Below are 26258 nucleotides of genomic sequence, written 5' to 3'. Positions count from 1 at the left end.
CAAGTCAGTTAAGAACAAATTATTATTTACAATGACAGCCTACCAGGGAACAGTGGGTTAATTGCCTTGTTCAGGGGCAGAACAACATTTTTACCTTGTCAGCTCGGGGATTCAATCCAGCAACCTTTCAGTTACTGACCCAACACTAACCATTGGGCTACCTGAAGCTGGTTGAGAGAACGCCAAGAGTGTGCAAAGCTGTCATCAAGGCATATGGTGGCTACTTTGAAGAATCTAAAATATAAATATATTTTGATTTGTTTAATGCTTTTTTGGTTACTACATAATTCCATGTGTTATTTCATCGTTTTGATGAAAAAATAAAGAAAAACCCTGGAATGAGTAGGTGTGTCCAAACTTTTGACTGGTACGAGGCGACAGCCTTCCAGTTTTATACATAGGGACCTATTCAATCCAGCCCCTAAAACTGTTAATCTTGCAGGAAACACAACAACATACAGTACTTTGCATTGGGTAATGGAAAGACCATCATGTTGAACACAACCCTGGTGAACGCTGGAGATGATGCCTTCCTCCCCAGGCTCCAGTTACGCTTCCCATCCAACCTGCACTACATCAAAGTCCTTGATGCAGTATGTGTTTGATTTATTGATTACTCAGAGTAGCAGTTATTACATTTCTCACATAATCACCAATGTAATTTAGACGATGTGGCACTGCAATTCTAAGAAACACACAAAATCATGTGAATCTATGCGCTCTTGGATTGTAATAAATTACACACACAATCCCATTATCTGTTATTATTTTCAGAAGGAGAAGTATGTGAGCTGTGACATTTCAGAGGAGAACAAGACAATAGTAGGAATGGACTGTAGTGTTGGGAACCTGTACTTCAGCTCTGGAGCCAAGGTACTGTATGCACAACACTCAAACTTACTCCTGCCTTACTCTAATGTTACTCTAGCCTTGTCCCAACCTTACTCTCATTTTACTCCAGCCTTATTCTGGGACTTCTGCCTTACTATGTCACTCCAGCCTTACTCTACTGTTACTCCAACCTTACTCTAATGTTACTCCAACCTTACTCTGTTACTCCAGCCTTACTCTAATGTTACTCCAGCCTTACTTTAATTTTACTCCAACTGTGCTGTTACTTCAGCCTTACTCTGTCACTCCAGCCTTACTCTAATGTTACTCCAACCGTACTCTAATTTTACTCCAGCCTTACTCTGTTACTTCAGCCTTACTCTAATGTTACTCCAACCGTACTCTAATTTTACTTCAGCCTTACTCTGTCACTCCAGCCTTACTCTAATGTTACTCCGGCCTTACTCTACTGTGACTCCAGCCTTACTATAATGCTACTCTAACATTATTCCAACCATACTCTGTTACTCTAATATTACTCTAAGGTTACTCCAGAATTACTCAAACTTTACTTCCGTGTTACTCCAATTTTACTCTATTAATCTGGGTCTGGATACTTTAACTAATTACCCCACTGGGCAAAGACATAAATTCAACGTCATGGTTGGGTAGGTTACTTTCTTAATGTAATCCATTAAAGTTACTAGTTACCTGTCTAAAATTGTAACACGTAACGTAACTTTTGGATGACAAACTCAGTAACGTAATCTGATTACTTTTAGTTACTTTTGGATTACCTTCCCTTAAAATGCATTAGAAGAAGACAAAAAGGACCAATCAAATGCATTTAGTGTGTCATCACAGTGGTCTCGATCAGGAGCTCAAACAATTTTTATTGCACCTTTTTTAAATCTGAATTGAATGTCATTGAGAAAAACAGAAAGGTGTCTTAATGTATTTTTTTCAAACATCCTTTCTGAATTTAAAAGTAATCCAAGAAGCAATCAACTAGATTTTCTGTAATCTGATTACGATATTTTTGCTGGTAATGTAACTAACTGATTACAGTTACCTTCACACAAAAAAATCAGATTGCACTGAAATGGCGTGGAAACAATGTTGATTCAACCAACGTGTGCCCAGTGGGTATCCAGACCCATATCTTCTGTTTGCTGCCAATGCTGCTGCTGTTTTAAAGGCAGCATTTTATAAACTGCTGTTTAAGAGGGTAATATCTTACTTGCTATCTAATCAGAATTTCTGTATTTTCTGCAGGTGAACATCAGCTTTCTGTTGGATGTAAACCAGAGTAGCAGTGCTGGTGACATTAGCATATCCATCAACACTTTTGGGTAAGTACAGACCCATAAAGGAAAGATGGATGCCCACACACTGAATGCGCCTGCAGTGTTATTGAGTGCAATGTTTTGACCCTAGGTCTTTATCATAACCTTTATCTTGACTTTTGCAGGTAACTGGATCTGCTTACACTACTTCTGACCTTAGCACAGATCCCCTTAACCCACGAACGCAATCTTTCTCCACAATACATTAAATAATGGAATGGCACGTTTTTTAAACTGACGTCCTGTTACACCATCGGTGACGTCTTGCCAGCCTTATCAAACCAAACAGACAGATCGTAAAACAGCCCAATGTGACACTGAGTGGACAAAACATTAGGAACACCCGTTCTTTCCATTACATAGACTGACCAGATGAATCCAGGTGAAAGCTGTCTTTGAATGAGGTATGGTAGTAGGTGCCATTGGGTTTTTCATGCTCAACAGTTTCCTGTGTGTATCAAGAATGGTCCACCACATTCAGCCAATTTCAGCTAATGTTTTGTACACTCAGTGTATGTGTTTGTTCTGTTGCTAGGGGAAACAGGAAACACAGTCCCAGTGACCTGAATTATTCAAATCAGAGGGTGCTGCAGGTTCCCTCTCTTGGTTTCCTCCTGTAGTTGTTACATTGTTGTGTAGTTGAGAAGTACATCCGGCGGCCCCTGTTGTGTCATTTGGGTAAAGAAAAGCTTTTGAATGTTTGACAGTTTCAGAACACTCTAAAACACTCCATGTTCATATCTGGTAACACTTAACTGGAGACATTCCTTGCTCAGAGTTTTGTTCAGAGAATGTCACATTTTTCTAACAGCTGGAACAGCTTTTCCTGCAATCTAGAGCCATGATCGTTATGCCTAGTTCGATGTAAAAAATATGTATATTTTTTATGCATACATTATCGAAGCATACTTCTTTCCCTGTTCAATTGTAATTTTAATTAATGAGGCACATTGATTATTTAAGAACCTTTATGCCGTAGGGGTTTAGTACAACTGCTACATTGGTACATAGTACCCAATCATTAATAAAGCAATTGTATTATTTTCTAAAGTCTCGCAACCTTGCTAGTAGGCATGTCAGCTAAGATAGACTAGTTACTCTAACACGATTGGTAGCTAGTTATGAGGTTGGGACATTTTTGTGTTATTATTTATTTAGTATTTATTTATTCATCAAGAATAATATCCTACATAGCTTGATCAAATTAATTTACAAACACCTCCTGCGAGTCCTGCCCATCACCGGCAGCTAAAATCAAATCAAACGCTGTGTGTGACTCTCTCTCTCTCTCTCCTCTTCCACTGGCAATACGGTCTGCATACATATCTTTGCTCGATAGTGCACCTAGGAAGGAACCACTTACTGGGGGGGTACTCTTTGCCTGGTCCAGTCAGTGTACCCCCTCCACAAAATACCACTGACAAATCCTTTTAGAAATAATTATGAAGCTTAGTCGTTACTTTAACATCTGAACATTTTAAAAACAGGACAAATCTGAGGGGGTACGTGCCCTTGTTCCCATATGGGCATGACACCTCTGAAAGTGTCATGTAATGCTTGAAGGTATGCTTTGGCCTCTTACTCTGAGAAACAGTAGCAATGTGAAGTTCTGCAACGTCTGATGTTTGGAATTTCTTTGACTTTGAGTTGAATTCCTTTAACAGTATAATGGCATTGGCTGTGCTTAAATGTTTTGTTTTCAATATATCAAATTGACTAATATGAAATGGAATCTAAATAGATCATTTCTTGTTTTTTTTCTGACATGGTCTTTTCCAGAGACAATTCTGAAAATGAGGATCTTCTGCATGACAACTCAGCCACTCTGATGTTACCGTTGAGATATGGCGTGGATGTCAGTGTCCATGGGTAAGACATTTATTTACAGTAACAAAGACAGTTCCTCGCTCTTCATTGACAGTATATATAAACATTTCTTATTGTACTTCATAAGCTAATTACTGATCTCCCTTGCAGGTTTGTGACTCCAACATCCTTTGTATTTGGTGACCAGGAGCCTACTCCAGTTGATTGCTACACAGAGACATTCAACTACACTTACAAGGTATGTACCATAGGAATACAATATAACATTGTTTTCTAACAGAAACTGATGTGATCGTTACAGCCTAGTTTGAGTATTTGAATGACTGACTGCCTGGGTTTATACTGACATATTGTATCGGTGTGCCTTGGCAGGTTGTCAATATCGGTCCAAGCAAGTCTCTCAACACGGAAGTTGAGATTGATATTCCCAAGATACTATCACCATATCCATACAGATTACTCCACATTGCAGATTTTCAGGTAAGTGTGTGATTGATTGCTGAAAGATTCCACCCGTAGCCGTGGTATATTGGCCATATACCACAAACCCGAGGTGCTTTATTGCTATTATAAACTTGTTACCAACGTAATTAGACCATTTTATAGAACATTTCTGTCATACCAACGGTATACGGTCTATTATAAACTCGGTGGTTCGAGCCCTGAATGCGGATTGGCTGACAGCCATGGTATATCAGGCCGTATATCATGGGTATGACAAAACATTAATTTTTACTGCTCTAATTACGTTGGTAAACAGTTTATAATAGCAATAAGGCACCTCTGGGGTTTGTGATATATGGCCAATATACCACGGCTACGGGCTGTGTCCAGAACAGCCCTTAGCCATCGTATATTGGCCATATACCACACCCCTTTGGGCCATAAGGCTTAAATATAGCACGGCTTTCAGCTAATCAGCATTCAGGGCTCGAACCACCCAGTTTATAATCACCAATATCTAACTTATTTTCTTTCCTCATCTGTTAGACCTCTCTTGGAGAATGCTCAATTAAAAACGGCTCCATCACAGTAGAAGATGATTGTGGGGTGCCACGTTCGTCTTTAATCAAGGAACTGGTCTTCTTCTTCTCCAAAACCAGCAAACGCAAAATGGTAGATACCTCCCTCTCCTACTCCTATAATGTATATAGTTATAGTATGTAGCAGTGTTGGGGTCAATTCCATTTTGATGCAGTCATTTCAGGAAGTACATTAATTGGAATTCTAATTTTCCTCTCATTTTTTCAATGAGGAACATTTACATTTTTGTTTACTTCCTGAGTTTAAATGGAATTGGCCCTAACCTTATTATGTAGCAGTGCTATATTCCACTGATGTTGATGTTTTAAAATGAAATCACAATAGTGTTGTTTCTCTCCATAGTTCTGTGCTCACGGAGACGACCTGTGCCTGACTCTGGTGTGTAGACTAGGAGACATGGACATTGGGAAAGAAGCCACCATTCAGATGGAAGTGAAGCTCAACCCCACTGTTCTACAGCTCACACCGGTAAACACTTCACTAATGCTACACTTTCAAATCTCTTAAAATCACAACACAAATGATAATTTCTTCATTGAGGATATTAAAGTGTTCTAATGTAATCAAATCTTACCCCCCCTCTCCTCAGGGTCGTCATGGAGTGATGCTGATAGAGAGTACTGGCATCATCACATCACCAAGGGAGGACCCTCACACCATCCTATTACAGCAGACCCCTATTGCTCAGGTAAGAAATGATAGGCCTATACAGTAGTCATACATTGGCCTTATACAGTAATCTTTTGGAGGATAGCATGTCACTGTTCCACAATGGAGATCACTCAAGTCTATGTCAAGTCCGTGTCCATGCACTTGACACATTTATGAAATTGTTTATTCCAGTTACTAAAATAGCTTATTCTAGTAAAAACTGTTATATCCGCTTGGATTGATGAGGAATTGAAAAATTGTATGTTTGAGAGGGATGAGGCAAAAGGTTTGGCAAATAGGTTTAGCAGCACAACCGATTGGCAAACATACTGCAAATTGAGAAATCATGCAACTAAACTGAATTAAAATGAGAAACTATACTATGAAACAAAGATAAACGATATAAAGAATGATAGTAAAAACATGACATGCCAGCAACAAACGCTGACACTACACATCCAAGTATATCTGACCAAATTATGAAAGACAAGCATTGTAATTTTGATTTCCGTAAAGTGAGTGAAAACAATATTGTTTTCTATCAACAATGACAAGCCACTGGGGTCTGACAACTTGGATGGGAAATTACTGAGGATAATAGCGGAAGATATTGCCACTCCTTTTTGCCATATCTTCAATTTAAGCCTACAATTTAAGCCTACTAGAAAGTGTGTGCTCTCAAGCCTGGAGGGAAGCAAAAGTCATTCCGCTACCTAAGAATAGTAAAGCCCCCTTTACTGGCTCAAATAGCCGACCAATCAGCTTTGAGTAAAGCATGTGTGTATATGTGTGAGGATGACTCAACACTATACACGTCAGCTACTATAGTGACTGGAATGACTGCAACACTTAACAAAGAGCTGCAGTAAGTTTCAGAATGGGTGACAAGGAATAAGTTAGTCCTATATAACTAAAAGCATTGTACTTGCGACAAATCATTCACTAAACCCTAAACCTCAACTAAATCTTGTAATTAATAATGTGGAAATGGGGAGCAAGTTGAGGTGACTACTAAACTGCTTGGAGTAACCCTGGATTGTAAACTGTCATGGTCAAAACGTATTGATACAACAGTAGCTAAAATGGGGAGAAGTCTGTCCATAATAAAGCACTGCTCGGCCTTCTTAACAACACTATTAAGAAGGCAGGTCCTACAGGCCCTAGTATTTTTCGAAACAGGACTACTATTCAGTCGTCTGGTCAGGTGCCACAAAGAGGGACTTAGGAAAATTGGAATTGGCTCAGAACAGGGCAGTATGGCTGGCCCTTGGATGTATACATGTTATTTACAAAATAGCCTCCAATACCCTACTCAATCAATTGGATGCAGTCTATCACAGTGCCATCCGTTTTGTCACCAAAGCCCCATATAATACCCACCACTGTGACCTGTACTCTCTTGTTGGCTGGCCCTCGCTTCATACTCGTCGCCAAACCCACTGGCTCCAGGTCATCTACAAGACCCTGCTAGGTAAAGTCCCCCTTGTCTCAACTCGCTGGTCACCATAGCAGCACCCACCTGAAGCACGCGCTCCAGCAGGTATATCTCTCTGGTCACCCCCAAAACCAATTCTTCCTTTGGCCGCCTCTCCTTCCAGTTCTCTGCTGCCAATGACTGGTACGAACTACAAAAATCTCTAAACCTGGAAACACTTATCTCCTTCACTAGCTTTAAGCACCAACTGTCAGAGCAGCTCACAGATTACTGCACCTGTACATAGCCCATAGAACTACCTCTTCCCCTACTGTATTTATTTATTTTGCGCCTTTGCACCCCATTATTTTTATTTCTACGTTGCACATTCTTCCACTGCAAATCTACCATTCCAGATAGATTTTTACTTGCTATATTGTATTTACTTTGCCACCATGGCCTTTTTTTTGCCTTTACCTCCCTTATCTCACCTCATTTGCTCACATCGTATATAGACTTGTTTTTCTACTGTATTATTGACTGTATGTTTGTTTTACTCCATGTGTAACTCTGTGTTGTTGTGTGTGTCGAACTGCTTTGCTTTATCTTGGCCAGGTCGCAATTGTAAATGAGAACTTGTTCTCAACTTGCCTACCTGGTCAAATAAAGGTGAAATAAATCAAATAAATAAATACAGAGAGCTAACATTAACAATATACATGTCAATCTCTCCTGGCTCAAAGTGGAGGAGAGATTGACTTCATCACTACTTGTATTTGTGAGAGGTATTGACATCCATGCATAAGTCCAAGTCCAGAACAGACTATGGGAGGCTCACAGTACTATATAGAGCTCTAAACCACATCAAGCAACTCTTGCAAGCAGTAAAATTTGATTTACAAAAACAGATAAAAATACATCTTATGGAACACCGGGGACTGTGAAGCAACACAACACAGTCACAAGTATACAAACACGCGATAACATACACACTATACACACACATAGATTTTGTGTTGTAGATATGTGGTAGTAGAGTAGAGGCCTGAGCGCACACACTTAATGTGTTTTGAAATCTGTTGTGAATGTATTGTAATGTTTTTTTAAATGGTATAACTGCCTTCATTTTGCTGGACCCCAGGAAGAGTAGCTTGGCAGAAGTTCATGGGGATCCATAATAAATACAAATACAAATGTCCTGGTAGGGTTAAGAAGTGTCAGAAAATTGCCTATGCAACCTCCGAGTGCCTTACTATTATAAAACGCTGAAATGTATAGTGTCCATGTTAGGACAGGGGTGGAAATGACAGGACATTTCCAACCTTGTCTGATGTTCCAGGTCATAGATGTACAATGTAATACTAGTGCACGGTAATAACATTTTATTTAATTCTGATGTTTCAGGTTGTGTTGGAGGCCCACTTCAACCAGAAGCCTCAGGCAGCAGTGGAGGGGTTCATCATTGTAGGGAGTCTACTGGTGGGACTCCTGATCCTGGCCCTGCTCATCTTCGCCCTCTGGAAGGTCAGTACGACACCTTCATCTTTAACACTAGACACAAAACAGCATACAAACACACTACATTCTGATCCCTCTCCTTCTCTTCTGAAACTGGACCTTGTTCTTTCATTCCCAGGCTGGTTTCTTCAAGAGGCAGTTTAAGAAGGAGATCAGGAGGGATAGCTGGGACTATGTACCAAAGAGTGAGAAGACTGAGAGTATATCCTAAGAGTGTACTAATACAGAATGGTTCTATACGACAACATGAACTAACTTGCTGGGGAACAGCTTCTCTACTAAAAGGCCCATTTTGATTGAGATCATTCAAACCCAAGGGAAAGAACTGCAGGACAATTCAAACATTTGTGGCTCAAAATCTAGGAATCAACTAAATGCTGTAATTTCTCTAAAACATGCAAGAGGAAAAACTTTTGCACTTTACCTCTGGGCTTGTTGCAGTGAGAGTATAGAACATGGGCTTGTTGCAGTGAGAGTATAGAATATGGACTTGTTGCAGTGAGAGTATAGAACATGGGCTTGTTGCAGTGAGAGTATAGAATATGGACTTGTTGCAGTGAGAGTATAGAACATGGGATTGTTGCAGTGAGAGTATAGAACATTGGCTTGTTGCAGTGAGAGTATAGAACATTGGCTTGTTGCAGTGAGAGTATAGAACATGGGCTTGTTGCAGTGAGAGTATAGAACATGGGCTTGTTGCAGTGAGAGTATAGAACATGGGCTTGTTGCAGTGAGAGTATAGAACATGGGCTTGTTGCAGTGAGAGTATAGAACATGGGCTTGTTGCAGTGAGAGTATAGAACATTGGCTTGTTGCAGTGAGAGTATAGAACATGGGCTTGTTGCAGTGAGAGTATAGAACATTGGCTTGTTGCAGTGAGAGTATAGAACATGGGCTTGTTGCAGTGAGAGTATAGAACATGGGCTTGTTGCAGTGAGAGTATAGAACATGGGCTTGTTGCAGTGAGAGTATAGAACATTGGACTGCGTACGTGGAATATACATTAGAACATGGACTATGTGACCTCACAAGAACAGGCCTATCATTCCTGTTTTAATCCCCACCAAGAACTCAGGATATGAAGCCGAACATTCCATGGTCTTGTTCAATATGCAAGAAACAGAAGAAAACGCTTCAAAACAGAGTGTGAAACAGGGGGGCACTTTCTGTGCCTGTCCATTAATTAAGAACCAACCGTTCATTTTACATTGCAAAACATTCTCCCATACCTGACTACTTGGATTCGGTCGCACATATTTATTGTGTCTGCTGTACAAAACATGTATGAATGCACTGCTGAATCTTTTCTCTATGGATAGGAAGTCTATTTGTATACAATGATATATACACATCTATATGCCAAATCTATCCTCATTAGGTGTGTATATACTGTGTATATAGATATATCAGGAGGACCTTTCTTTCGCATCCTTTTGAAACAACATTTCCTTTTGTATCTTCATGCTATGGGTAGGGAGGGGAAACAGCCTTAAACTGTCACAAAGTCACACATTTATTGTGAAACTAGTGTCACTAGTGATAAACCATCAGATTGAAAGAAGGAACATTTGTTCTGGTTGATCTGGGAGACCCAGCGAAAGCCTCTGCCGAGCCGTACAGCCTAAACCCATGTTTCATAGAAATTAATAGGAGCATCTCACACTCTGCAAAAGTTACGTGTCCAGTGTAGCAGACCAGTAAGACCAGTACCTGCACAGGTGTTAATTCTTCAATTTGTATTTTTGCTCAGCAGCTTATGGAGTGAATGGGACAGAAGGTTTAATTGTTATAATATAGAACTGAAGGTAACAGAAGGATGAGGAGGTCAGGGAAGTGTCATCAGTGAACAAAGGCGTCTGTTCACTGACTCACTCACTGAATGACACATACCACTCCTCAAGGGGACAGCACCCTGTGTGTGTGTGTGTGCATACGTGCGTTTGCATGTATGCATTTTAGTGTGTGCGTACGACAGCAACTCATACACCAGCAACTCCTACACCATGGCAGCAGAAGTTTCCAACACAGTCAGAAATGAAAAATGAAAGAGCTTGTTCTTCAGAAATGACTCAAACGTTCGTCAAATGGAACACACTGAACACTGGCCTTACCTTTTGGAACATTTTCATCCCTTTGGATTCAATGGATTCTGTGTTCTTACTGTAGCTGTAAGGGATTGGAACATTCAGCTTTTGGAGAGATGGTAGGCTGCATGTGGAAGAGTAACATGTTTTTACTGTTTGAATTTTCAGGGAGTCAATCTTTCATGACCAAGTTGTCAGTTTTTACAAAAATAAAGGGGGCACATTCCACATTTCTATAAATGTTTTATTTTTAATAAATACGTGTGTGGCGTGTAAAAATGGACAGATAACATTTTGTTTGTCAACACATTTCACTTTGGTCTGATAATTGATGTAATCGTGCACTGGAATGTATTATTATGTTGTCTTTGCTTTAATATAAATCAACCTTTTCTATTTAATGTGCCTGTCTGTCCTCCATTTGGTTATTTGACGTCTAACATTCAAAGATGTACAGTAGTAAAGCCTGTAGGTGACATTCAGTGATAGTGCAAACGGAGGTTGTGAGTATCGACAACCCCTACATACATAGTTTTAGGTTGTGTGTAAAAGCTCCTTTCTTGTAGATAGTTTAAACTGTAGACAGTCTATACATTGAAGACAGTTTCTTGTAAAGCACAGTAGGAAAGACTATGTTACATTCTGTGGCAATGCCAGTGGAGGTTGATATGTGTATAGACTCATCCACCCTTTAGACAGCTTTAAAAGATATCGATTCTGCTCTACATACAGTGTTAAATGCAGCTGCACTTGATGTGTGCCTCCTCTGCCTCCTCGATGTACACTCCAAACAGGGTCAGGAGTTGAGGATGTAACCTGGTGGTAAAACAAACAGGGTTAGGAGTTGAGGATGTAACCTGGTGGTAAAACAAACAGGGTCAGGAGTTGAGGATGTAACCTGGTGGTAAAACAAACAGGGTTAGGAGTTGAGGATGTAACCTGGTGGTAAAACAAACAGGGTTAGGAGTTGAGGATGTAACCTGGTGGTAAAACAAACAGGGTCAGGAGTTGAGGATGTAACCTGGTGGTAAAACAAACAGGGTCAGGAGTTGAGGATGTAACCTGGTGGTAAAACAAACAGGGTCAGGAGTTGAGGATGTAACCTGGTGGTAATACAAACAGGGTCAGGAGTTGAGGATGTAACCTGGTGGTAAAACAAACAGGGTCAGGAGTTGAGGATGTAACCTGGTGGTAAAACAAACAGGGTTAGGAGTTGAGGATGTAACCTGGTGGTAAAACAAACAGGGTCAGGAGTTGAGGATGTAACCTGGTGGTAAAACAAACAGGGTCAGGAGTTGAGGATGTAACCTGGTGGTAAAACAAACAGGGTCAGGAGTTGAGGATGTAACCTGGTGGTAAAACAAACAGGGTCAGGAGTTGAGGATGTAACCTGGTGGTAAAACAAACAGGGTCAGGAATTGAGGATGTAACCTGGTGGTAAAACAAACAGGGTTAGGAGTTGAGGATGTAACCTGGTGGTAAAACAAACAGGGTCAGGAGTTGAGGATGTAACCTGGTGGTAAAACAAACAGGGTCAGGAGTTGAGGATGTAACCTGGTGGTAAAACAAACAGGGTCAGGAGTTGAGGATGTAACCTGGTGGTAATACAAACAGGGTCAGGAGTTGAGGATGTAACCTGGTGGTAATACAAACAGGGTCAGGAGTTGAGGATGTAACCTGGTGGTAAAACAAACAGGGTCAGGAGTTGAGGATGTAACCTGGTGGTAAAACAAACAGGGTTAGGAGTTGAGGATGTAACCTGGTGGTAAAACAAACAGGGTCAGGAGTTGAGGATGTAACCTGGTGGTAAAACAAACAGGGTCAGGAGTTGAGGATGTAACCTGGTGGTAATACAAACAGGGTTAGGAGTTGAGGATGTAACCTGGTGGTAAAACAAACAGGGTCAGGAGTTGAGGATGTAACCTGGTGGTAAAACAAACAGGGTCAGGAGTTGAGGATGTAACCTGGTGGTAAAACAAACAGGGTCAGGAGTTGAGGATGTAACCTGGTGGTAAAACAAACAGGGTCAGGAGTTGAGGATGTAACCTGGTGGTAAAACAAACAGGGTTAGGAGTTGAGGATGTAACCTGGTGGTAAAACAAACAGGGTCAGGAGTTGAGGATGTAACCTGGTGGTAAAACAAACAGGGTCAGGAGTTGAGGATGTAACCTGGTGGTAAAACAAACAGGGTCAGGAGTTGAGGATGTAACCTGGTGGTAAAACAAACAGGGTCAGGAGTTGAGGATGTAACCTGGTGGTAAAACAAACAGGGTCAGGAGTTGAGGATGTAACCTGGTGGTAAAACAAACAGGGTCAGGAGTTGAGGATGTAACCTGGTGGTAAAACAAACAGGGTCAGGAGTTGAGGATGTAACCTGGTGGTAAAACAAACAGGGTTAGGAGTTGAGGATGTAACCTGGTGGTAAAACAAACAGGGTCAGGAGTTGAGGATGTAACCTGGTGGTAAAACAAACAGGGTCAGGAGTTGAGGATGTAACCTGGTGGTAAAACAAACAGGGTCAGGAGTTGAGGATGTAACCTGGTGGTAAAACAAACAGGGTCAGGAGTTGAGGATGTAACCTGGTGGTAAAACAAACAGGGTCAGGAGTTGAGGATGTAACCTGGTGGTAAAACAAACAGGGTCAGGAGTTGAGGATGTAACCTGGTGGTAAAACAAACAGGGTTAGGAGTTGAGGATGTAACCTGGTGGTAAAACAAACAGGGTCAGGAGTTGAGGATGTAACCTGGTGGTAAAACAAACAGGGTCAGGAGTTGAGGATGTAACCTGGTGGTAAAACAAACAGGGTCAGGAGTTGAGGATGTAACCTGGTGGTAATACAAACAGGGTCAGGAGTTGAGGATGTAACCTGGTGGTAAAACAAACAGGGTCAGGAGTTGAGGATGTAACCTGGTGGTAAAACAAACAGGGTCAGGTTGAGGATGTGGTAACATAGGAGTTGAGGATGTAACCTGGTGGTAAAACAAACAGGGTCAGGAGTTGAGGATGTAACCTGGTGGTAAAACAAACAGGGTTAGGAGTTGAGGATGTAACCTGGTGGTAAAACAAACAGGGTCAGGAGTTGAGGATGTAACCTGGTGGTAAAACAAACAGGGTCAGGAGTTGAGGATGTAACCTGGTGGTAAAACAAACAGGGTCAGGAGTTGAGGATGTAACCTGGTGGTAAAACAAACAGGGTCAGGAGTTGAGGATGTAACCTGGTGGTAAAACAAACAGGGTCAGGAGTTGAGGATGTAACCTGGTGGTAAACAAACAGGGTCAGGAGTTGAGGATGTAACCTGGTGGTAAAACAAACAGGGTCAGGAGTTGAGGATGTAACCTGGTGGTAAAACAAACAGGGTCAGGAGTTGAGGATGTAACCTGGTGGTAAAACAAACAGGGTTATTGAGGATGTAACCTGGTGGTAAAACAAACAGGGTCAGGAGTTGAGGATGTAACCTGGTGGTAAAACAAACAGGGTCAGGAGTTGAGGATGTAACCTGGTGGTAAAACAAACAGGGTCAGGAGTTGAGGATGTAACCTGGTGGTAAAACAAACAGGGTCAGGAGTTGAGGATGTAACCTGGTGGTAAAACAAACAGGGTCAGGAGTTGAGGATGTAACCTGGTGGTAAAACAAACAGGGTCAGGAGTTGAGGATGTAACCTGGTGGTAAAACAAACAGGGTCAGGAGTTGAGGATGTAACCTGGTGGTAAAACAAACAGGGTTAGGAGTTGAGGATGTAACCTGGTGGTAAAACAAACAGGGTCAGGAGTTGAGGATGTAACCTGGTGGTAAAACAAACAGGGTCAGGAGTTGAGGATGTAACCTGGTGGTAAAACAAACAGGGTCAGGAGTTGAGGATGTAACCTGGTGGTAAAACAAACAGGGTCAGGAGTTGAGGATGTAACCTGGTGGTAAAACAAACAGGGTCAGGAGTTGAGGATGTAACCTGGTGGTAAAACAAACAGGGTCAGGAGTTGAGGATGTAACCTGGTGGTAAAACAAACAGGGTCAGGAGTTGAGGATGTAACCTGGTGGTAAAACAAACAGGGTCAGGAGTTGAGGATGTAACCTGGTGGTAAAACAAACAGGGTCAGGAGTTGAGGATGTAACCTGGTGGTAAAACAAACAGGGTCAGGAGTTGAGGATGTAACCTGGTGGTAATACAAACAGGGTCAGGAGTTGAGGATGTAACCTGGTGGTAAAACAAACAGGGTCAGGAGTTGAGGATGTAACCTGGTGGTAAAACAAACAGGGTTAGGAGTTGAGGATGTAACCTGGTGGTAAAACAAACAGGGTCAGGAGTTGAGGATGTAACCTGGTGGTAAAACGAACAGGGTCAGGAGTTGAGGATGTAACCTGGTGGTAATACAAACAGGGTGAGGAGTTGAGGATGTAACCTGATGGTAAAACAAACAGGGTCAGGAGTTGAGGATGTAACCTGGTGGTAAAACAAACAGGGTCAGGAGTTGAGGATGTAACCTGGTGGTAAAACAAACAGGGTCAGGAGTTGAGGATGTAACCTGGTGGTAATACAAACAGGGTCAGGAGTTGAGGATGTAACCTGGTGGTAATACAAACAGGGTCAGGAGTTGAGGATGTAACCTGGTGGTAAAACAAACAGGGTCAGGAGTTGAGGATGTAACCTGGTGGTAAAACAAACAGGGTCAGGAGTTGAGGATGTAACCTGGTGGTAATACAAACAGGGTCAGGAGTTGAGGATGTAACCTGGTGGTAAAACAAACAGGGTCAGGAGTTGAGGATGTAACCTGGTGGTAAAACAAACAGGGTGAGGAGTTGAGGATGTAACCTGATGGTAAAACAAACAGGGTTAGGAGTTGAGGATGTAACCTGGTGGTAAAACAAACAGGGTCAGGAGTTGAGGATGTAACCTGGTGGTAAAACAAACAGGGTCAGGAGTTGAGGATGTAACCTGGTGGTAATACAAACAGGGTCAGGAGTTGAGGATGTAACCTGGTGGTAAAACAAACAGGGTTAGGAGTTGAGGATGTAACCTGGTGGTAAAACAAACAGGGTTAGGAGTTGAGGATGTAACCTGGTGGTAAAACAAACAGGGTTAGGAGTTGAGGATGTAACCTGGTGGTAAAACAAACAGGGTTAGGAGTTGAGGATGTAACCTGGTGGTAAAACAAACAGGGTCAGGAGTTGAGGATGTAACCTGGTGGTAAAACAAACAGGGTTAGGAGTTGAGGATGTAACCTGGTGGTAAAACAAACAGGGTTAGGAGTTGAGGATGTAACCTGGTGGTAAAACAAACAGGGTCAGGAGTTGAGGATGTAACCTGGTGGTAATACAAACAGGGTTAGGAGTTGAGGATGTAACCTGGTGGTAAAACAAACAGGGTCAGGAGTTGAGGATGTAACCTGATGGTAAAACAAACAGGTTCAGGAGTTGAGGATGTAACCTGGTGGTAAAACAAACAGGTTCAGGAGTTGAGGATGTAACCTGGTGGTAAAACAAACAGGGTCAGGAGTTGAGGATGTAACCTGGTGGTAAAACCAACAGGGTTAGGAGTTGAGGATGTAACCTGGTGGTAAAACAAACAGGGTCAGGAGTTGAGGATGTAACCTGGTGGTAAAACCAACAGGGTCAGGAGTTGAGGATGTAACCTGGTGGTAAAACAAACAGGGTTAGGAGTTGAGGATGTAACCTGGTGGTAAAACAAACAGGGTCAGGAGTTGAGGATGTAACCTGGTGGTAAAACAAACAGGGTTAGGAGTTGAGGATGTAACCTGGTGGTAAAACAAACAGGGTCAGGAGTTGAGGATGTAACCTGGTGGTAAAACAAACAGGGTTAGGAGTTGAGGATGTAACCTGGTGGTGAAACAAATGAATCAGTTACAGATCTGACTGACATAACAGTACTACTACTTCAGTGAAGCAATTCTTCAATACCGGTTTTAAATTTAAATATATGATCGAAAAAAGACTAATGGTTAAATTACACTGAACATGACCTGTAAGAACTGTCTTTGAGGAGTGTAAATTAAACCCAGAGTAATATGACCATGAGATTACAGTACAGGGCTATACTTAGTGAGCAGTGGTAGGTCATTGCCTTGGTAACATGTTATTTGAGACAGGGTTTGGATCCAGGTTGAAGGTCTATCTGACAGTGTAGTTGCTATGGGGCTTTAGACCAGCTAAAGGATAGAGTTATACCTACTACATCGGCCAGTGTTCACACAGCGTCTCAGAGTAGGGCTGCTGATCTAGGATCATGGGGGCTCTTTGGGCCAGGTCAAGAACAGGAGCTGTACCTGATGAGCAGCTCTGAGGGCACCTCCAGTAGGTCTCCGTCTACGTTCCAGGGGTAGGCCCCCTCGGAGGAGATGATGGGCGCGTTCTTAGAGTCATACTCTCCATTGTCCTCAGCGATGTCATCAGACCAGCTGCTCTGAGAGCGGGGGCGGAGCCTCACAGCCCTCACTGTCTGCGTCTCCACGAAGGAGAAACTAAACTGGGGAGGAGGAGAAGAAGAAGATTATATTATTGTCCAACTGTATACAAGGAGGATCCAACATCCCTCCCTAGGACCTCCAATAAGCTTTGAGAGGGAGGCGAGGAATAGAGGAAAGAAGGACTGAGAGAACAAGACCATCATCATCTCAGTCAGTAGCAACTCCAACCACTAGGGGGAAATGATGCACAGCATCCCCAACAAGACAATTGCCTACATAGTAATGACGCCATCTATGACCCTGGTCACAGAGGTTCCATCCTCTCCTCGACAACAGTTCAGTTCAGTTAAGCCACCGGAACCATGTAACCATGAACATAGTACATATGAACGCCCCAGCATATATTTTATTCATGAAGGAAACAGGGAGGACATGGAGGAGGACATGGATGAGGACATGGATGAGGACATGGAGCACTGGGTCTAGATATGATAGTGGAACATTTCCAACCTCAACTGGTATATGTGTTCTGACTTCCCATCTGGAAATAGATTTTTCAAGCGTCGTTTTTCAGATATATCCCTGACATCGTTCAAATCAAACTAAAACATTTAAATAGAAGTCAGACTATAAATAAACTCATGGCTGTTTGTTTGTCTGAGTCATAATTGAATAATTTCCATTTCCTGCTTGTATTCATGGGAAATGGCCCAATAACAAACATTAGTCAGAACTTCTCCCGGATAGACAGACAGCATGGAAATTATGAAGTCCTCTCTAACTATTTGTCTGAACATTATGACAGTACATTAAAACAATATGTTTGTATCACTCTTCAGGTAGACTTCCCTGCCCAGTCACAGAGTCAGCCAGTCACACAGTCAGCCAGTCACACCAGTCACACCAGTCACACAGTCAGCCAGTCACACCAGTCAGCCAGTCACACAGTCAGCCAGTCACACCAGTCAGCCAGTCACACAGTCAGCCAGTCACACAGTCAGCCAGTCACACCAGTCAGCCAGTCACACCAGGCAGCCAGTCACACAGTCAGCCAGTCACACAAGTCAGCCAGTCACACAGTCACCCAGTCACACCAGTCAGCCAGTCACACAGTCAGCCAGTCACACAGTCACACCAGTCAGCCAGTCAAACAAATCACCCAGTCACACAGTCAGCCAGTCATACCAGTCAGCCAGTCACACAGTCAGCCAGTCACACCAGTCAGCCAGTCAAACAAATCAGCCAGTCACACAGTCAGCCAGTCACACCAGTCAGCCAGTCAAACAAATCAGCCAGTCAAACAAATCCACCAGTTACAGTCAGTCAGTCACACAGTCAGTTAGTCACACCAGTCAGCCAGTCACACCAGTCAGCCAGTCACACAGTCAACCAGTCACACCAGTCACAGTTAGCCAGTCACACCAGTCAGCCAGTCACACCAGTCAGCCAGTCACACAAGTCAGCCAGTCACACAAGTCAGCCAGTCACACAGCCAGCCAGTCACACTGTATATTTAGAATGTAGGTTAACAAACATGTTTAGATTAGATTGTGTTGGATGGAAAAAGGGGACAGACAGGCTGCAGGCCTCTGAAACGGACTAATCTATATAAGCCTGAAAAAGTGTTTTAGGGAAATCTGACAATCAGCGATTAATTTGACTTGACAGTATGCAAATTCCACTTAAACTTGTATGGAAGCTAACTCCATTAGTGACTGCAGGATTTCCTCTGTGTGTGTGTGTGTGTGTGTGTGATGTGTGTGTGTGTGTGTGTGTGTGTGTGTGTGTGTGTGTGTGTGTATGTGTGTGTGTTTGCATACAGTGGGGCAAAAAAGTATTTAGTCAGCCACCAATTGTGCAAGTTCTCCCACTTAAAAAGATGAAAGAGGCCTGTCATTTACATCATAGGTACACTTCAACCATGACAGACAAAATGAGAAAAGAAATTCCAGAAAATCACATTGTAGGATTTTTAATGGATTTATTTGCAAATTATGGTGGAAAATAAGTATTTGGTCAATAACAAAAGTTTATCTCAATACTTTGTTATATACCCTTTGTTGGCAATGACAGAGGTCAAACGTTTTCTGCAAGTCTTCACAAAGTTTTCACACACTGTTGCTGGTATTTTGGCCCATTCCTCCATGCAGATCTCCTCTAGAGCAGTGATGTTTTGGGGCTGTTGCTGGGCAACACAGACTTTCAACTCCCTCCAAAGATTTTCTATGGGGTTGAGATCTGGAGACTGGCTAGGCCACTCCAGGACCTTGAAATGCTTCTTACGAAGCCACTCCTTGGTTGCCCGGGTGGTGTGTTTGGGATCATTGTCATGCTGAAAGACCCAGCCACGTTTCATCTTCAATGCCCTTGCTGATGGAAGGAGGTTTTCACTCAAAATCTCACGATACATGGCCCCATTCATTCTTTCCTTTACATTTACATTTAAGTCATTTAGCAGACGCTCTTATACGTATCAGTCGTCCTGGTCGCTTTGCAGAAAAACAGCCCCAAAGCAGGATGTTTCCACCCCCATGCTTCACAGTAGGTATGGTGTTCTTTGGATGCAACTCAGCATTCTTTGTCCTCCAAACACGACGAGTTGAGTTTATACCAAAAAGTTATATTTTGGTTTCATCTGACCATATGACATTCTCCCAATCTTCTTCTGGATCATCCAAATGCTCTCTAGGAAACTTCAGACGGGCCTGGACATGTACTGGCTTAAGCAGGGGGACACGTCTGGCACTGCAGGATTTGAGTCCCTGGCGGCATAGTGTGTTACTGATGGTAGGCTTTGTTACTTTGGTCCCAGCTCTCTGCAGGTCATTCACTAGGTCCCCCCGTGTGGTTCTGGGATTTTTGCTCACCGTTCTTGTGATCATTTTGACCCCACGGGGTGAGGTCTTGCGTGGAGCCCCAGATCGAGGGAGATTATCAGTGGTCTTGTATGTCTTCCATTTCCTAATAATTGCTCCCACAGTTGATTTCATCAAACCAAGCTGCTTACCTATTGCAGATTCAGTCTTCCCAGCCTGGTGCAGGTCTACAATTTTGTTTCTGGTGTCCTTTGACAGCTCTTTGGACTTGGCCATAGTGGAGTTTGGAGTGTGACTGTTTGAGGTTGTGGACAGGTGTCTTTTATACTGATAACAAGTTCAAATAGGTGCCATTAATAGAGGTAACGAGTGGAGGACAGAGGAGCCTCTTAAAGAAGAAGTTACAGGTCTGTGAGAGCCAGAAATCTTGCTTGTTTGTAGGTGACCAAATACTTATTTTCCACCATAATTTGAAAATAAATGTCACGCCCTGGTCGAAGTAATGTATGTTTGTCTTCATTTATTTGGTCAGGCCAGGGTGTGACATGGGTTATTGTGGTGCGTTTTTGTCATGGGGTTTTTGTGGGGTGTCTACCTTAGTCTATGGCTGCCTGAGGCAGTTCTCAATCAAAGTCAGGTGATTATCGTTGTTTCTTTTAGGGAAACATATTTAGGCAGCCATATTCTTTGAGTATGTCGTGGGTGATTGTTCCTGTCTCTGTGTTTGTTGTCACAAGACAGGCTGTATAGGTTTTCACGTTTCGTTTGTTGTTTTGTAGATTTAAGTTATTTCATGTATCGTTCATTTTTTCATTAAAGAACATGAGTAACCACCACGCCACATTTTGGTCCGCTCCTCTTTCAACAGACGAACGCCGTTACAGAATCACCCACCACACCCGGACCAAGCAGCGTGGTGACAGACAGCGACAGCAGAAGCAGCGAAAGGAGGAATGGACATGGGAAGACGTTTTGGATGGCAAGGGTTGTTACACTTGGGAGGAGATACTGGCTGGAAGAGATCGCCTTCCATGGGAACAGGTGGAGGCACTTAGGAGAGCAGAGGCAGCCGGAGAGAGGAGCCGACGATACGAGGGAACACGGTTGGCAAGGAAGCCCGAAAGTCAGCCACAAAAAATTATTGGGGGGGGCTCAGGGAGAGTGTGGCAGAGTCAGGGTTCAGACCTGAGCCAACTCCCCCTGTTTATCGTGAGGAGCAGCGATCACAGGACTTCTGGACTTGGGAGGAGATATTGGACGGAAAAGGACCCTGGGCACAGCCTGGTGAATATCGACGCCCCAAAGAAGAACTGTAGGCGGCGAAAGCAGAGAGGCGCTGGTATGAAGAGGCAGCACGGCGACGCGGATGGAAGCCTGAGAGTCAGCCCCAAAAATGTATTGGGGGGAGGCTCACAGGGAGTATAGCTACGCCAGGTAGGAGACCTGCGCAAACTTCCTGTGCTTACCGGGGGGCTAAAGAGACTGGGCAGGCACCGTGTTATGCTATGGAGCGCACGGTGTCTCCAGTGCGGGTGCATAGCCCTGTGCGGTACATACCAGCTCTTCGTATTGGCCGGGCTAGAGTGGGCATCGAGCCAGGTAAGGTTGGGCAGGCTCGGTGCTCAAGAGCTCCAGTGCACCTGCACGGTCCGGTCTATCCAGTGCCACCTCCACACACCAGTCCTCTGGTGGCAGCTCCCCGCACCAGGCTTCCTGTGCGTGTCCTCGGTCCAATAACCACCTGTTTAGCGCTGCCGGAGCCTCCCGCCTGTTTAGCGCAGCCAGAGCTTTCCTCCTCTACAGCGCTGCCGGAGTCTCCCGCATGTTCAGCGCTGACAGAGCCTTCCTCCTCTACAGCGCTGCTGAAGTCTCCTGCCTGTTCAGCGCAGCCTGAGCTGCCAGCCTGCATGGAGCAGCCTGGGCTGCCAGTCTGCATAGAGCTGCTAGTCTGCATGGAGCAGCCTGAGCTGTCAGTCTGCATGGAGCAGCCAGAGCTGCCAGTCTGCATAGAGCTGCCAGTCTGCATAGAGCAGCCAGAGCTGCCAGTCTGCATGGAGCAGCCAGAGCAGCTAGATCCGCCAGTCAGCCAGGATCCGCCAGTCAGCCAGACTCTTCCAGATCTGCCAGTCAGCCAGACTCTTCCAGATCTGCCAGTCAACCAGACTCTTCCAGATCTGCCAGTCAACCAGACTCTTCCAGATCTGCCAGTCAACCAGACTCTTCCAGATCTGCCAGTCAACCAGACTCTTCCAGATCTGCCAGTCAACCAGACTCTTCCAGATCTGCCAGTCAACCAGACTCTTCCAGATCTGCCAGTCAACCAGACTCTTCCAGATCTGCCAGTCAACCAGACTTCCAGATCCGCCAGTCAACCAGACTCTTCCAGATCCGCCAGCCAGCCAGGATCTGCCGGAGCCAACTACCTGCCAGTCAACCAGACTCTTCCAGATCTGCCAGTCAACCAGACTCTTCCAGATCTGCCAGTCAACCAGACTCTTCCAGATCTGCCAGTCAACCAGACTCTTCCAGATCTGCCAGTCAACCAGACTCTTCCAGATCTGCCAGTCAACCAGACTCTTCCAGATCTGCCAGTCAACCAGACTCTTCCAGATCTGCCAGTCAACCAGACTCTTCCAGATCTGCCAGTCAACCAGACTTCCAGATCCGCCAGTCAACCAGACTCTTCCAGATCCGCCAGCCAGCCAGGATCTGCCGGAGCCAACTACCTGCCTGAGCTTCCTCTCAGTGCTGAGCTTCCTCTCAGTGCTGAGCTTCCTCTCAGTGCTGAGCTTCCCCTCAGTGCTGAGCTTCCTCTCAGTGCTGAGCTTCCTCTCAGTGCCGAGCTTCCTCTCAGTCCCGAGCTTCCCCTCAGTCCCGAGCTTCCCCTCAGTTCCGAGCTGCCCCTCAGTCCCGAGCTGCCCCTCAGTCCCGAGCTGCCCCTCAGTCCAGTGGGGTTCTGGGTGAGGACTACTAGGCCATGGTCGGCGGCGAGGGTGGACTATCCCAGGACGCGAGGGGGAGGAACTAAGACATTGATGGAGTGGGGTCCACGTCCCGAGCCAGAGCCGCCACCATGGACAGACGCCCACCCGGACCCTCCCTATTGTTTTGATGTGCGTCCGGGAGTCCGCACCTTAGGGGGGGCTGCCTGAGGCGGTTCTCAATCAGAGTCAGGTGATTATCGTTGTCTCTGATTGGGAACCATATTTAGGCAGCCATATTCTTTGAGTATGTCGTGGGTGATTGTTCCTGTCTCTGTGTTTGTTGTCACAAGATAGGCTGTATAGGTTTTCACATTTCGTTTGTTGTTTTGTAGATTTAAGTTATTTCATGTATCGTTCATTTTTTCATTAAAGAACATGAGTAACCACCACACCACATTTTGGTCCGCTCCTCTTTCAACAGACGAACGCCGTTACAATAAATTCATTAAATATCCTACAATGTGATTTTCTGGATTTAATTTTTTCATTTTGCCTGTCATAGTTGAAGTGTACCTATGATGAAAATTACAGGCCTTTCTCATCTTTTTAAGTGGGAGAACTTGCACAATTGGTGGCTGACGAAATACTTTTTTGCCCCACTGTATATGCCTCGTGTGTAACTGCGTAAGTACGTGGGTGCATTTACGTGTGTAAGGAAGGAAGGGTGACCTCACCTGATTGTTTACACTGTTGTATCTCTTCAGGTGTTTGATAAACTCTGCCCTGGAAGTGTTTCCTGCTGTGATCAGGGCCATGCTGCCATTGTTCAGTCTTACAGAGAGAGAGAGAGAGAGAGAGAGAGAGAGAGATGTATTTCTTTTAATCCTTTCATATGTATACTACATTGCTGTGACCAATGCAATCGGAAACAGGTTTGAACACACATGCATAGCAGGTTTTAGATACATCAGTCTGTGGCCAATTCAATCCAAACAGGTTGATAAACCAACAAATCCTATATTTTTCCTGTCATCTGTCACCATGCAGTAGAATCGAGAATGTCAGGAACAGAACAGAGAGTGCAATAGTTCTACTTACACGTACTACTGTATGTGTTATTGTATACGGGTCAACTAATAGTCAGTTTCTAGAAACACTACTGTTTCTGTCTTGTGTAGTTAAGGATGATGATGCTATAATAAGCAGTGTGGTTCCACTTCACTGTGTGGGGCCTGTTCCTCTACCACATGCTATATCATTACTGAGGCCAGTCTCAGGCTGAAGCTTTCTCAAATGACACTCTATTCCCTATGTAGTGCACTACACAGGAGCCTGGAAGAACCTTTTGGGGTTCTAAAAATTGCCACACAGTGGGAGCCTTTCCAGTTCAAAAAGGTTCCTTGAGGAGCCCCTCTGAAGAGGGCCTTTGAGGAACCCCTGTGTAAAGGTTCAAACCAGAACCTTTTTGTGATTGGAGAGGTTCAATTTCAAACCTTTTGAATAATATATTGTAGAGGTGTCAGCCTATCAGAAGATTAGAGGTGTGGCTTATTGGAGGCGTGGCATTGAGCTGGTTCTTTTTGTCCACCCGTTGGAGTAAATTACATTCCTGTTCATCATGTTCAGTTTGTACACCTCAAATTTTCCATGAATATTTATGCATATTACATATAATAATATCAATAATACTTACTTTACTGATTACATATAGTAGTAAAGTGGCAACCATTCCAACTCTTGCAAAGGCTCTTGAGGAACTCATACACCTATGTAAGACTCATTGAAGCTACAAAACTGTCAGTGTTCAACCTGACAATACAACAGAACAGAGGAGCAGGAATTACATTTAGCCCCACAGGTGGCCGAAAAATATCTATATGAAAGGCATGCCCCTACTAAGCCATGCTTCTAGTTCATGGTTCCTCCAGGAATCAGTTGCTACATTGAAACATTAAAAGGTTCCTCCAAGAACCCCTCTACTAAACAAAGGTGTAAATATGAACCATTGACTAGCAATGGTTCCTTGAGGATCTCCAGGGTTATTCAAGTCACCAGACATTCTAAGAGTGTAGGGAATAGGATGCCATTTGTATAAACCACCTAGAAGTCCTGGTCCTGCAGTGCTCACAGATGGGGACAGATGCTCTGGTCTTTAAGTTCTCCCTTTCTGCCACTCCCTTTAATAATCTCTGCCACTCCCTTTAATAATCTCTGCCACTCCCTTTAATAAGCTCTGCCACTCCCTTTAATAAACTCTGCCACTCCCTTTAATAAGCTCTGCCACTCCCTTTAATAAGCTCTGCCACTCCCTTTAATAAGCTCTGCCACTCCCTTTAATAAGCTCTGCCACTCCCTTTAATATGCTCTTCCACTCCCTTTAATAAGCTCTGCCACTCCCTTTAATAAACTCTGCCACTCCCTTTAATAAGCTCTGCCACTCCCTTTAATAAGCTCTGCCACTCCCTTTAATCAGAGTCATTACGTGCCGATTAGTCCAGTTAGAAGCCTTTGACCTAGGTAGTCTGATCTCAATCCCATAGGATTACCTGGAACTGGTTTGTACGGCCCCTGTATGGCAATGGCCTGGCTGGGAGGCTAGGCTCCATGTCTACTGAGACACCACAGACACACTGACCCAGTTCACTCATTGGCTTATTTACTCACACCTAACACAGCATGGCATGGCAGCTTGGAGTCATCAAGCCATTATCACTGGTCCAGGACTTAGGTCATGCACATTGCTCAGTCAACCACACACACATACTAGACATAGATGCAGGCTCGTATGCACTCACGCATATGTAGGCATTGATGCAGGTTTGCATCCATGTATTGCAGTCACACATGCAGGAGGTAGTTGTGATCAGAGAGACCCACATTCCTCATTTGCTTTTTCTAACATGTTTTATTTTTAGAAGACCTTGACATCGCTGTTGTTTTGTGTATATGTTGTTGTGGTTGTTGTTGTTGTACTGTGATGTATTGAAAATGTATATTGCTATATATGTTGTTGTGGTTGTTGTTGTTGTTGTTGTACTGTGATGTATTGAAAATGTATATTGCTATATATGTTGTTGTTGTTGTTGTTGTTGTTGTTGTTGTTGTACTGTGATGTATTGAAAATGTATATTGCTATATATGTTGTTGTTGTGGTTGTTGTTGTTGTACTGTGATGTATTGAAAATGTATATTGCTATATATGTTGTTGTTGTTGTTGTACTGTGATGTATTGAAAATGTATATTGCTATATATGTTGTTGTTGTTGTTGTTGTTGTTGTTGTTGTTGTTGTACTGTGATGTATTGAAAATGTATATTGCTATATATGTTGTTGTTGATGTTCTACTGTGATGTATTGAAAATGTATATTGCTATATATGTTG

At 43.5% G+C, this 26258-nt stretch overlaps 3 protein-coding genes across 55 annotated transcripts in view; 1 reads left to right on the top strand and 2 right to left on the bottom strand.

Annotated features, from left to right (window-relative positions):
- The window catches only part of itga4 (integrin alpha 4), a 39776-nt gene extending 28660 nt beyond the window's left edge, over positions 1-11116 (top strand). Inside the window, exons 18-28 of the mRNA XM_052522596.1 lie at positions 443-593; positions 775-873; positions 2107-2183; positions 3957-4046; positions 4155-4242; positions 4377-4484; positions 4995-5120; positions 5391-5516; positions 5638-5736; positions 8518-8637; positions 8750-11116. Of these exons, the coding sequence (XP_052378556.1) occupies positions 443-593; positions 775-873; positions 2107-2183; positions 3957-4046; positions 4155-4242; positions 4377-4484; positions 4995-5120; positions 5391-5516; positions 5638-5736; positions 8518-8637; positions 8750-8842 (1177 nt within the window). The 3' untranslated portion in view covers positions 8843-11116. The remainder of the gene's footprint in view (positions 1-442; positions 594-774; positions 874-2106; positions 2184-3956; positions 4047-4154; positions 4243-4376; positions 4485-4994; positions 5121-5390; positions 5517-5637; positions 5737-8517; positions 8638-8749) is intronic.
- Positions 10939-26258, bottom strand: part of cerkl (ceramide kinase-like) — a 104657-nt gene continuing 89337 nt past the window's right edge. For 2 of the 50 annotated variants that reach the window (XM_052522651.1, XM_052522597.1), the window contains 6 exons: positions 23611-23707; positions 16996-17195; positions 15812-16098; positions 15115-15483; positions 12270-13458; positions 10939-11531 (listed from right to left, as the gene is read on the bottom strand). In XM_052522651.1, coding sequence (XP_052378611.1) covers positions 16038-16098; positions 16996-17195; positions 23611-23707 — 358 coding nt within the window. In that variant the 3' untranslated portion in view covers positions 10939-11531; positions 12270-13458; positions 15115-15483; positions 15812-16037. The other 48 variants (XM_052522616.1, XM_052522612.1, XM_052522608.1 and 45 more) reach the window with 48 other exon arrangements.
- On the bottom strand, positions 21110-23213 carry LOC127931130 (sericin-1-like). 4 transcript variants are annotated; one of them, XM_052522652.1, is made up of 2 exons: positions 22376-23213; positions 21110-22288 (listed from the first exon to the last, which is right to left on the bottom strand). In XM_052522652.1, exon 2 carries the CDS (start codon positions 22003-22005, stop codon positions 21607-21609), a length of 399 nt encoding a protein of 132 aa, XP_052378612.1. In that variant the 5' UTR covers positions 22006-22288; positions 22376-23213; the 3' UTR covers positions 21110-21606. The 4 variants fall into 4 exon arrangements, with proteins under 4 accessions (XP_052378612.1, XP_052378613.1, XP_052378614.1 ...); XM_052522653.1 differs by having other exon boundaries at positions 21110-22261; XM_052522654.1 differs by having other exon boundaries at positions 21110-22234.

The sequence above is a fragment of the Oncorhynchus keta genome, chromosome 7, assembly GCF_023373465.1.
Source record: "Oncorhynchus keta strain PuntledgeMale-10-30-2019 chromosome 7, Oket_V2, whole genome shotgun sequence".
Taxonomy (NCBI): Eukaryota; Metazoa; Chordata; class Actinopteri; order Salmoniformes; family Salmonidae; genus Oncorhynchus; species Oncorhynchus keta.
The sequence above is the reverse complement of the archived record's forward strand: the minus strand, read 5'-3'. Positions and strand labels throughout refer to the sequence as shown.